The following is a 13172-nucleotide window of genomic DNA, read 5'->3' on the forward strand; positions in this document are numbered from 1 at the left end:
AAGACTGTTTCTTTGGCAATTGTCAAGGTTGTCATACCATACAGAAGGCTTTGTTAATCACACACTTACAACAGTTTGAGTTTCTGTGTTGGTTGAGTAAAATGTGTTGGGTTTTTTTCTCAGTTAACAGATGGCAAAGCTCAGTCAAATGGTTTCCCCAAGACTGCACACGTGCCAGAGCATGATCTGTGGCATCACTTGATAAACCATCACTTGATTTGTACCAGCTGGGACACAGGAAGACAACTAAACAAACGAAGAACTACTATGAAGAACTTCTAACATGCAGTGGCCACTAAATGTGTTTACATTCTACATTCAACACCCTCGACCACAACATATTACTAGACAGACTGGAAAACTGGGTTGACTTTTCTGGTGCAGTGTAAAACTGGTTTTAATCCTATTTGAAGGATAGGGACTATTTTGTGTCGATAAGAAAAACACATCTGAGCGTACAAACATGATGTGGAGTCCCCCAAGGCTCCATTGTCGGGCCTCTTCTGTTCAGCATCTACATGCTCCCTCTAGCGCTGATTATGGAAAACAAAATATCTTACCATAATTATTCAGAGGACAGACCAATTTCAACAGGTGACTATTGTCCCATACTTTAAACAAGTCAATGATTGGATGTGCCAACATTTCTTCCAGTTAAAAATAAAACAGAAATTGTCCTGGGACCCAAAGACAAACTGTCTTTATGTATCGTCTTGCTTGTTTCATATCTTTCCTTAATGCCTTTTTGTCTTAAGTAAACACTTCAAATTGCCTTATTGTTGAAAGGTGCTACACAAACTTGCCTTGCCTTTTGAACTAGGGTTTGCTGTAACCAGTTTGCAAAGAGCAAGCAAAATAACACTGACCTGCGTTTATCTAAATAGGTGCAGAGTGCACCAATACTGGACTTTTCACAAGTGCACTACTAAATGACTGAATGTGTGCAACCCTCCTCATATGTTGATGCGAAGAATATTTCTATCAAAAACATCTGTAATGATAAAATAAGATCTTTTCATCATCAACTCGTTAAAAAAGGTTTCTTGTCGGTCTGTTGTTCAGACTTGTCTGACTGCTCAGAGGTAAACTGTGAAGCACGTGTGCAGTAAATGTGTCTCAGATGTTCTGAGGAATTCAGAAAACAACAAAGCCGTGGCTTTCCCTCCTGAAAGAGAGTTAAATCCCATTGGATGTTGACTTGGCACAAGACTCTGCCAGCAACACCGCCAGTGCAAAAAAAACAAGCACTGGTGGATGGTTTGGTATGTGTTATCTTTTAATTTTCAGGAAATCAAAGTCATGTTGAGCTGAGAAATAGAATACTTGATCAGAAAGTACATAGGTCATCTGGGACAATGCTTGAAAATCATGCTTTAATATGCAGGCATATGTAAGTACATCTGGTTTATAGCATGTGCAGATGTGTAACATCAAGTGGGCCAGGAGTGTTTACTTAAAGTGATTGCTGTTTAAACAAACATTATTTCAAACAAGATGCAGTTACAAAGTTATTTGCTTGTTTTTTCTTCTTCCATTTCATTTGTGGCTGTAAAATGTGTGATGAAGAGTATCAAGTTCAAGCGTTTACCTTATTTGCACTTTGTACTGTGCAGGCAGCTGGGAAAGGTTTGAATGTCTCTTGTGAAATCCTGGAAAAATATCTGTTATCTCACAGATGTGGATAAACTAAAAACATTTCATCTTGTGAGCCGAAGTTTTTTAAGTCATCGGTCAAGTCGTAAGAGTTCATCATCACTCCGACTACGAAAAATACAGTTGAATTATTGTTTCTTTTGGACCAAAACTGAGAAAACACTGGACAAAACATAAAGGCCAAATTCATTTTTAGCCACACCAGCTGCAGCCAGTCTGTCTTTCAATCGCTTTGGTCCAAACTGAAATATCTCAACAACTATTGGATGGATTGCCATAAATTTGGTTCAGACATTCATGTCCCACTCAGGATAAATTGGAATAATGTTTGTGATCCCGACGGTTCCTCTTGAGCAATCAACAGATCAAAGATTTTATCTGCCCAACACTTTATTTTATGACCAAATACCTGCATTCCCATCAACCTCAGCTGTGCTTTCTGTTTAGTGCTAATTAGCAAATGTTAGTATGCTAACACGCTAAAACTAAGATCCTAAGCATTGTACCGGCTAAACACCACCATCATTTCTACTTCAAGTCAAAGTTCACAGAGTTTGTTGTCATGCCTACCATAAGAAATTCAGTTGAAATGAAATATTGCTTCTTGTGGACCAGGGTATAAAAACTGACAAAACATCAAACCAAAACATAAACAAATTAATCTTTTTATTCTTCATTGCTTGAAAATGTAAGCAGAGACATATATTTAAATAATAAGCTGGAGGAGGAAAAGACTCATACCAAACAATAACAACCTCCTGTTTTTTGATGTGGAGGGAATTGAGTGTTAAAACGTCAGTGGAAAACTTGTACAAGTAAGTACACATAAGTGATTCTGATACACAGAGTAGTGGTAACTCATATTGAGAATGTGTTTGTCTCTTGGGATGCACTGTGGGAGTTAAATGACATGTCCATGCCTTCCTCCTCTGCAGGATTTTCCCTCCTCGTCCTCCTCTTTCTCTGCTTCTCGCCAAACCTCTTGGCCACTTTCATCATGTGCTGCCTGAAGGAGGACCCCACGAAGGCATAGAGGATCGGGTTGAGGCAGCAGTGAGTGAGGGCCAAGCTCTCGGCCACCTGAGCCGCCTGATCCAACACTTTACTCGTCCCACAGTGGGTCACTAAGAAGTAGACCGAGTCCATCGCTCGATACACCTTCAGTGCGTTATAAGGCAGCTGAGTGACCACAAACACCCCCACCACTGTCAGGAGAACACGAAGAGCTTTCCACTTCTTGCCTCTGCTCTCGACAGGGAGGCCCTTTAGTGCCCAGCCCACACTCCAGTAACAGATCACCATAACCAGGAGAGGAAGCAGGAATCCCAGCAGCACCTCTGCCATCTCCAGGGCAGCTTTCCCCCCTCCAGCCATTGCTGGAGGGTAGATAGCCAGACAGATGCTCCTATTAGATGCCCATCTCACTTCTGAGAGTATTAAATCAGGAAGACCAAGCACGAAAGCTGTCGCCCAGACAACTAAACACATCTTCCAACAATGTCTCCTGTTGAATATCCTCTGCAGCCGCCCTCTTTGGTCTCTACCTTGCGCCCTGGCTAATGCTAAGTAGCGATCCAGGCTGATGCAGGCCAGCAGCAGCATGCAGCAGGTGAAGTTAACCGTGTAGCAGGCTGACACGATCTTACAGACAACCTCCCCCAGCTCCCAGCCCCTCGCCGCATCCGCAGCCCAGAAAGGCAGCGTGAAGAGCAGGAACAGGTCGGCCACAGCCAGGTGGGTCAGGAAGGTGTCCGTCATGGTCTTGAGGCGTTTGTGGTAGGCGTAGACAGCCACGACTAAGGCGTTTCCTGCCAGCCCCACCACCAGACACGCGGTATACATGATGGGGAGGAAGAGGGCTGCGAAGGAACGGACGTCACCCTTCTCACAGAGGGCGGGGTAGTCGTCATAGCTGAAGTTGAAGCTGATGTTTTCATGGTAATAGTAGTCGTCCTCCTCTGAGACATCCATGCTAATCAGATGAAGCTGTGAGGGAGGACATTTTGAATTACTTGTCTGTGACCTTCAAACATTCACAGCTCTGCTTGTGCAACAATATACAAAGCTAAAGTCACCGTGGCAGTTAGACCATCTTCAGCTTCTGTAATCTGAGAACTTTCTGAGTGACGGTTAATAGCATTAATGGTATGTGGGCAGGATTTAGTTACGGGATCTGAAATCTCTGAAATTGGATTGTGAAAAGAAGTGGGTGTGAATATAGAGCTAAACAAAACTCCACACCTTCTATGATATTGCTCTGCTAGCTACCCACATTTAACGGTTAAGTGCAGATTTATAGAGAGCCGAAATGAAACCAGAACTTCTGGGTTCAGTTCCAGAAGAAAGAAAACCTCACTCAAAATCCCACTGACATTTAAAACAACGTTAATAACTGAAAATCCCACCTTGGAACACAGACTTTCTCAACAGTAGATATACATAGATATAGATATAGAGATAAATGAACAATTAACACAAGAACACAGAACTTGGAAAATGTATTTTTAATTTCACTGCAGAATTCAGCTTGAGCAACAGTGTGTTCACACTTAAGAGTTGAGTGGCGGAGGAAATCTTAAATCAAGAAGGAACACATGTCTAAAATTGCCAAAAGTCATGATAATTTAGTGTAATAACTCCACTAAAACCACAAGCAACCTCAGAGCCAGTGTCTGGATTTAATTTTCTCATTACAATGAGGCTTTCAGAAATGAGCTGTCTGTTCTGTAACTGGCTGTAAAACAGGAGAATACTGTATGTTGAAACAAAATAATCTTCTAGTTTGAGAAAATACATCTAAAGACGAAACATTAAAGCCTGCAAATGATTTTGTGCTTGTAGGCTAATTATTGTTCCGTGATAACATCACCGTCAACATCTGGACATCCTGTCCTGAACTGTTCCTCCCTGTTGTACCCTCTCCCAGATAAATAATGTGAGTTCATTCGGCCTCTCTGCAGTGTGATAGTTCAGAGAGCACAAAGTTTCCACAAGTGCAGATTGTATCAACTATGAAATTCCCCTGGAGATCCCCCTGCTGACATTTCTACTCTCTAAATGTATTTAAAACAAGGACACCTCAAATACAGAATGCAGAGTCATACTGAATCATTGATTATTAAAGTACTTTTGATACTTTAGGTACTCAAGTACGGTACTATTGAGGTATTTACTTGAGTATTTCCATTTTATGATCCTTTAAACTTCTCCTCCACTACAATTCAGATGGAATTCTTGTATTTCTTACTCCACTACATTTATCTGGCAGAGTAACATGTTGCCTTTAGATTGCCACCTTTTTTCCCCAACTCCTTTGGGAAACATAAACACTGTTTATTTTAAGTTCAGTGCAGGAGAGGTGTCCCTGTTTCCTCTTTTGACCTGGTGCAGGCTGAACAACTTGAAGCTCAACGCTGTGAGGACAGTGGAGATGGTAGTGGATTACAGAAAAGACCCAGCCTCCCTTCTGCCTCCTGGGCACCATCATCGCCCAGGACCTCAAGTGGGAGCTGAACATCCAGCCCAGCATCAGCAGAGGATGAACTTCCTGCGGCAGCTGAAGAAATTCAACCTGCCAGTCAATGATGGTGCACTTCTACACCACCATCACTGAGTCCATCCTCACCTCCATCAGGACAAGGGCAGACTGCAGCGTATCATTCGCTCTGCAGAGAAGGTGATTGGCTGCAATCTGCCATCCCTCCAGGACCCTGACGCACGCAGGAAAGATTGTGGCTGACCCCTCCCACCCCGGACACAAACTGTTTCGATCACTCCCCTCTGGCAGTCCATCAGGACCAAAACTTCGTGCCACAAGAAGTCTCAGACATCCTTATGCACCAATAAACTAAGGCAAATTCCTTGTATGTGAAAACCTACTTGGCAATAAACTTGACTCTGCTTCTGATAGTTAGTTACTTTGCAGATTAAGATTGTACATAGAAATATATGAACAGTATATAAAATAAATGCATAAAATGTAGCTTGTGGAGGAAGTATTTTTTAACTTTTTATACTTAAAAGACACACAATAGCAAATTGTATTTAAAGTACTCATAATGCAGAGATAATATTTCTAATAACATGTTGTTCTGCATAATGAACACTATTCACTATTCAATCTATCAAGTTTATTTGTAACATGTAATCATATAAGGTACAATTAAATGACTTTTTACCCCTGACAGTAAAGAGAAAACCTGCACATAGAGTGAAATAAACGAATTAATTAATTATATTTAAGTATTAGTGCGAGCAGTGGTGGGAACAAAGGTTTCTGGTGGACCACACAGCTGATAAACTGTTAGAAAACAAAGATGTAACAGTACAGATGAAAGGTAAACAGGTCAAACTGTAGCTGCACGCGGTGTTTGATGCATACTCGCCTACCTGTCCCGCCTGTTTGCTCCGTGGAAGCTCCGCTCAAAGCTGCAGAGTGACTTTAGACTACGTGCGCTGTGCAGAGGAGGGTTCGATTGATTTAACACCCGCGCAGCACAAGTGGGTGGGAAGTTACGGGCGGAAAAACAGCGTTATGAGAGTTGTGCGCTCGACTTGAGGATACCATTTTCTCAGCAAAGAACAAAATGAGCGAGAGCCAACGCGCCACGGAAAAACTGTATAAATGCCCCCAACGGATCTGCGCGTGGCAGCTATTTCCCTCTAATTACAGCATGCAAAGTGCACGTGTGGTTTATTCTGGCGCTGTATAAGCAAGGGTGTTGTAAAAAATGGTTACGATAGTATAAGGGTTAGGGCACACACACACACACACACACACACACTATATTGGCACTTGGCACGTACAAACTCAAAGAGAAACGGAATAAACATCTGTATTAGTAATCGGACCCTTCCTTTAGATACCTCATAGATACCCGGTACTTTCTGAAAGGTAACGTTTACATCTCCCTGTGCTTCACTGTCCCCTCATGTTTCTGGCGTCTGGTGGAAAGTGACATAGTACATTTACTCAAGTACTGTACTTAAGTACAATTTTTAGGTGCTGTTTTTAATATGCTACTTTATACTTCTACTTCACTACAATTCAGAGGCAAATATCGTATTTGATACCTTTGGTTACTTTGCAGAGATTAATGATACAAATAAATGATGGTGTATTATTTTAAATAAAGATTCGACTTTATTGATCTCTTGGTGAAATTCACAAGCTACCCAGCAGTATATCTAGTAATTAGAATTAGCCCCGCCTTTAATTAAAGAGATGTATTAATGCGTCAATAATTATAACCAATAATAATATAATATAATATACTCTGAAATGGGCCATCTGAGTACTTCCACCACATGCTGTGGCCTATATATCAGTACTACCCAGAAAATTAAGTTGGCTTTTCTGCCCTGAGTTATGTCTGCAGGTATTCTTTTCAGGCTGCATACAGGCCCAACAATAAGCCCCTTAATCAATAACGCAGGGCTGCCTGAATGTATCAGGAGTGCCACTGCTGGTTAAGTTAATTGCTTTGAGCATATGGTAATAGGAGGCGACTCAGTGTATATATATGTGTATATAAACGTTGTTATCCACTCAGATCTTCTCTCATCTGGACTTTGATGGCAGAGCAATAAGAGAACAACGTTCAGTAAGAAAACATTTAGTAAGAAAGTCAACCTGACACAATAAGAGTGAGGGGGAGATGTCTCCCCAGTCCCCAGAAGAAATTATGCCCTTAAGTATATACTTACACCCTAAGAGACCCTGTGTCCAAAAATACCACTCAGAGCTGTCATCTGTTGTATCTTATGCATGCAGTTATAACATAAGAAATAGACCACATAAAGCAACTTACTGCACAGTATAAAACCCATTCTTGTTAGAATTTTAATCTATTGAGAATATTAGATTGGCAAGTGTCCCAAAAATCTGATTCAATCAATCATAAACTCACAAATGACTCGTAGATTTCACCACTTTAGAGGATTATAGTAGCTGCACTACAGGATCTGACTCATGTCTGGAACGTGAATACACCCAATAGTCAGTTCAGAAACCAGTCTTACCGTAAGTCACTGCTTTGCTTCTCTGGCCAGAGAGTCGGGAATCAGTCCAGTTTGAAATCCAGCTGAGTCTTGTAGCTCCACACACTATAAACACACTTCTGAGAAGGATGACTCAGAGAGAGAGAGAGGGAGGGAGACAGACGTCAAGTGACAAACGACCGAAAACAAAGTCAGAACCAAACTGTTTGTTTGGGGCGTTAATTGAGGAAACTTTTTTTATTTCATTTAAACATGCGTGAACATGTTTACACTGAGACAAAAGCCGATATGTTAACGGCATTTCATCACCAAAGAAACAACCCAAACAATAAGTCATTACACCAAACATAAAAGCTTAACCTGCACTTGAGAAAACTTTGATGACAGATGAAGCTTGTTAATTACTCAGTGTTAAAGCAAATCCCAGTGCCTCTAAAAATCATGGACCTGTGGTGTCTTTACTGTATTTCATTTTACTTCCACACCCATGGTGTTAATAACCTCGTCGCAGCTAAAACCACAAGGAATGTGGAAGATTACCTTTCAGTTTTAATCTGTGGCACAATGTTTCATTTTTTACCCTCGGAGGCCAGCTGTTACTGAGCTGCACCGCCCAGTAACAGAAAACATATACACTGGACTCTTGTTAAAGTGTTTTGGTTTCTATTGGACACACGCAGAGTAAAACCATACATACACCACTTTCAAGTAGTTCATATTATCATGTGTATTATTATCCTTCTAATGTCAGTATAAGTGATTATACTCACTGCTGTGAATGAAGTTGTTTACCGTCAGTGAAAGAACGTTAATGTGATGATCAGGATATATTCTGTGGCTGTTGGACAATAAAAGTTATGATCTCTGTGACCTCAAACTGCAAATCCAAACAGAACAAACGCGTTAGTCTTTGTTTTCTCTCACCAAAAACATGATAAATAAAATAAGATAAATCAAAGAAATGAGATCTAAACATCTCACGAGAAAATGCAGTTTGAGGAGAGGACCTTCTTACAACTGGAGGAAAGCTCCTCGCTGTCAGTGGATCTTCTAACCAGAGGATACGTTTGATTTGTCGACAGACTGAAGGCTGTGATGAGCAGGAAAACCAGCAGCACAGTTCTGTCCATGACTGATGAAGATTGTAGAGTTTGCTGTGAAACACACGGGTCTTTATAAACTCACTGCCATCAATTAGTTCAATGTGGACAAAGAGGGGGAAATAAAGAGGGCAAATACTGTACATGCACACAGACTGAAATGGTTTGTTTAACCACAAGATTCTCTGTGTATTTCACTGATATCTCAGTTTCCTACCCCTGCAGTCCCTCCTTGTACATTTCAGTAAAGATATACCGGCAGCTTTACAGAGAAATGTTACTTTTGATAATTTTTGTGCTTGAAGTTACTTTACCTAAACTTCACTGAAATATACAAAGTCTTTGTCGAAGAATCTTGTGTTGAACGACACAAATCCAAGAGATTTTAACAAATCATCTTGTTATATCTTGTTTACATAACATATACTAGTCCTCCTCTGCTTTGATTTTCACATTAGAATCTGTAGAAATGTACATTATGTGCTAACTCTGCTGACCACTGCACACTAATAGCAGAGAGACTAACACTTTCACAGCTGGAATCTCTGTCTATCAGTAACAGATTGTGGTTATACTGGGAAGCTCCCAGTTTAAATGTGTGGAACTGTGTTCCTGCTGCAAAACATGATTGTCCAGCTTTAACAGAATAATAAATAGAATTTAAATTAAACTGCTTTATTGATTATAAAGCGTCTTCTGAGTTGTGTTGTTATAGCTAACATCATGTACCATGCTATCAGTAATGGGAGACTACAATATGACTCACTGTTTGTGTAATCTTATTTCAAACACTTTATTTTGTTTGCAACCAAGTACACAAAGGGAATTATTCATATGAAAAAAAAATCAACAGCACATTATTTACCCTAAAAGTAGAAGTTTGTAAGCAGTTTATCATAGCATCTAAGAGACAAAACTATTGTAGCAAATGGAAAGGCAAAGGATGACTGCTTTCTTGAAGAGAAGACGTATTAGCGCAGGTTTTCATGTCTTTCTTCAGTTCTCTCGTCTTGCTTGTTCGATTTTCTTCCGATCACTGACAGAAAAAAAAGAAAGAAAAGTCACTGAGATGGAGAGCAGGAAGAAACATCTCAATATGTGTAATGGAGCAAATACAGGATCCCCAAAACAGGTCTCTGCTCATCAACTTAACTCATCAAATGAAATATATGTTTACATTTTGTTCACTTACACAATAACGGGCCCAGATTTGGTCTCTTTTTTGGACAGTCAATGCTTTGCTTTTAGAATCTGAAAACAGAGAGAAAAAGAAAAGGAGAAATTCAACACAGTTCACAGATAATAAAACACAAGTGTGACAGTGACGGCCCGCCTGCGCGCTCTGTTTTCTATCTGCAGCTGTTGTACCTGAAGGCGGCACAATCGGCTACATGGGACACACCTGCGCTCGGTGTGCCTCATGCGTAAAAGCTAGAGTAGTCCGGTTGAGATCTCGTCTCCGCAGACAAATGAATGTGTTGCTTCATGTTTTCTTTTGCAGGACACACTCATTCATCCACTTGCTACACTCCTGATGTCACAGACTTGACCTGCTCATTTATTTGTATCATTTGTTGTAAATACTTATTTTTTTCAGTATTCAGCATACCTCTCCGATTTCCTTTTCTTCAACCTGTGACAGAACAAACACAAATAATTACTAATTGATATCGGCACTGTGATCAACACAAAACAAACTCACAGAGTATTCAAGGTGGATTCTGAGGGATGCACTTATTTTACTTAAAAAAAAAAAATTCATATATCTTTATGTTTTGTTTTCTTACCTTGCCGATGAGTGAACATGCACCTGGCCTAAAACTACAGGGGTGTGGGAAGAAGAGTCCTTTTCGTTTTCCACCTTTTCTCCTCCTTCCTCTCTGGTGCACACTTACTCCCTCCACCTATAACAGAATTAAGAGAAAACCACCTTATTCTACAGTTGTGATGTTGTTGTCAATTTCTTATTCAAAGTCACGTGTATTAATCAATGTAGTGATCCCAAACTGTCAATACAAACATCATCTCTCTCATCAGCAGAATTTAGACTGAAACTGTCCTGTGAGAAAACACAATTTGAATCAAAGATTTTACAACACCAGAGAAGCTCCTGCATGGATCTTCTTACCAGATCAGGAGACTGTTGAAGTTTCTGATCATCTGTCACCAGAGCGGCTGCATCAGCAGAAGTGAAGGCTGTGATGAGCAGGGAAACCTGCAGACACAACAGGACCAGCAGCACAGTTCTGTCCATGACTGATGAACTGAAGAGTTTGATGCTGCTGTGAAACATGCAGGTCTTTATATACTCACTGACAGCTGATCAGGTCCATGTGAACAAAGAGGAGGGAATTAAGAGGGCATATGCAATATAACCTGCACATCTTGAAATGCTTGATGTAAGAAGTCCAATGTCGTCATGATATTGACTTCCTGTATGTTTAACTGAAATCTCTGCTTCCTTCTGTTGCAATCCCTCCTTTGACAACCTTTCCCATATTAGTACAAGCAGCTTGTTAATAAGAAAATATGTTCCATATCACATCCTTAATATTATTAAAACCAGAATAATTCATAAAATGACACTAATGTGCATGTAAAGGTACTCATTTATTATGTGTTGATGATGACATGACACAGACTAGAAGCTCAGGAAAGTTGAATTAAACTAAAATATAATTCAATAATTGCCTATGAGAAGAGAATCACCTCAGGAGAGGATCGTGTTTGGCCAAAAACTGCCTTCTTTACAGATGATCAGTGGTGGAAGAAGTACTTAGATCCTTTTCTTAAGAAAAACTACCAACCTGAAAATACTTAATTACAAGTAAAAGTCCTGCATTCAAAATCTTACTGAAGTAAAAGAGGTATTATAAGCACAATGTACTTAAAGTATCAAAAATCCAAAACAAACAAAATGGCCCCTGTGATTCTATGGAAAGTAACAACTGCCAGATAAATGTAGTGGAGCAAAAAGTACAATATTTTACACAGAAATGTAGTGGAGTACAAGTATGACATAGCATAAAATGGAAACACTCAGGTAAAGTACAAGTACCTCAAAGTTGTACTAAGTACAGTATTTGAGTAAATGCACAGTATAAAAGCCATTCTGACATTGGGAACATTCTGGTCAAGTAGTATTTTCCTCTTATTGTTTAGATTTGAATCTGGGAATACTAGATTGGCAAGTGTCCCCAAAATCAGATTCAATCAAATATAATATCACAAATGACTTACAGGATTATAGTAGCTGCAGTACAGGCTTTGACTCATGTCTGTAATGTGAATACACCCAATAGTCAGTTCAGGCACCGGTCTTACCATAAGTGACAGACACCAAGAACCAGGGTTAGGGTTAGGAAACCTTATATTTTTTTAAACATGCGTGAACATGTTTACCTGCCCTCCTTCCCCCAAAAGAGGGACTGGAACAAACATAAAAGGAATAACTGCCATCATACTAATGGCAACACAGTTTTAACCAGACTTAAAGGCAGTGGTGACAGCAAAAATAACAATACACATGCAAGAAAAAAAACAACAAACATGGGGGCTCAGTCGTCACAACCAGACAAGGAGGTCGGAGATTCAATATTGTTTAGGTGAAGTCTCCAAGTCCTTTCAAAAGAATTAAAAAACCCAAATTAATTCTAAGCTTGTCTAATGGACAGTAAAGTAGCCTTCACCCACCTATTATGAGTCAGAGGCAGAACATGTTTCCAGTCAAGAAGAATAAATCAGCTTGCCAATAAGGTGGTAAAGGCTAGAACATGTTGCATTTCCGCTCCCAAGAGTCCTTAGGGCTCTTTGTCGGGTGCTCAGTGGTAGAAGTAATGATACGGTAAATATAATAGTTTAGCTTTTTTTGATTCAGGTCAAGAGCTTATGAGGAATCAATGAGGGTTTCTGGGGGACGACGAAGGAATTTGGGATTTTGATTCTGTATAAAATGCTTATTTGGAAAAAAAACTTATTTGAAAGCTCTGCAAAGGACATCAAAACCCTATGTTCATGAAGATCCTTTAATGTAGTTATACGGTACCTCTGTTAAACCAAACACGGAGGGTTGAGTCTGTGCAAGAGGGTAAAAATAAATCATCAATTTAAAGTGGGGGAGGCTCCATGAAGGCCCTGACTCTTCCTGATTTGAGTCCAAATTTTGATAGAGTTAATAACTATTGGGTTAGAGGTAAAATTAATAGCAGCCAAGGGGAGTGGAAAACAAACCAGGGAACAAAGAGAGTTCAGAGGATGAAAGCTTCATATTTATCCATGAGGGGCGTAGATTATTAGATATATTATCAAGCCAGTATAAAAGTTTATGAATTCTAAAAGATCAGTAGTAGTGAATGAAATTTGGCAATGCCAGGCCACCAACATCCGGCGAGAGCTGTAAAACGGATCTCCCAATTTATA

At 40.0% G+C, this 13172-nt stretch overlaps 1 protein-coding gene across 1 annotated transcript; it reads right to left on the reverse strand.

Annotated features, from left to right (window-relative positions):
• Nucleotides 1–1258: 1258 nt before the first annotated feature.
• ackr4a (atypical chemokine receptor 4a) lies at nucleotides 1259–7714 on the reverse strand. The gene is made up of 2 exons (XM_070918935.1): nucleotides 7675–7714; nucleotides 1259–3639 (listed from the first exon to the last, which is right to left on the reverse strand). Exon 2 carries the CDS (start codon nucleotides 3622–3624, stop codon nucleotides 2512–2514), a length of 1113 nt encoding a protein of 370 aa, XP_070775036.1. The 5' UTR covers nucleotides 3625–3639; nucleotides 7675–7714; the 3' UTR covers nucleotides 1259–2511.
• Nucleotides 7715–13172: the final 5458 nt, after the last annotated feature.

This window comes from Enoplosus armatus, chromosome 14, assembly GCF_043641665.1.
Source record: "Enoplosus armatus isolate fEnoArm2 chromosome 14, fEnoArm2.hap1, whole genome shotgun sequence".
Taxonomy (NCBI): Eukaryota; Metazoa; Chordata; class Actinopteri; order Centrarchiformes; family Enoplosidae; genus Enoplosus; species Enoplosus armatus.

Coding starts and splice junctions, on each gene's coding strand:
- ackr4a (XM_070918935.1), bottom strand. CDS start 3,624: ATGGATGTCTCAGAGGAGGACGACTACTATTACCATGAAAACATCAGC.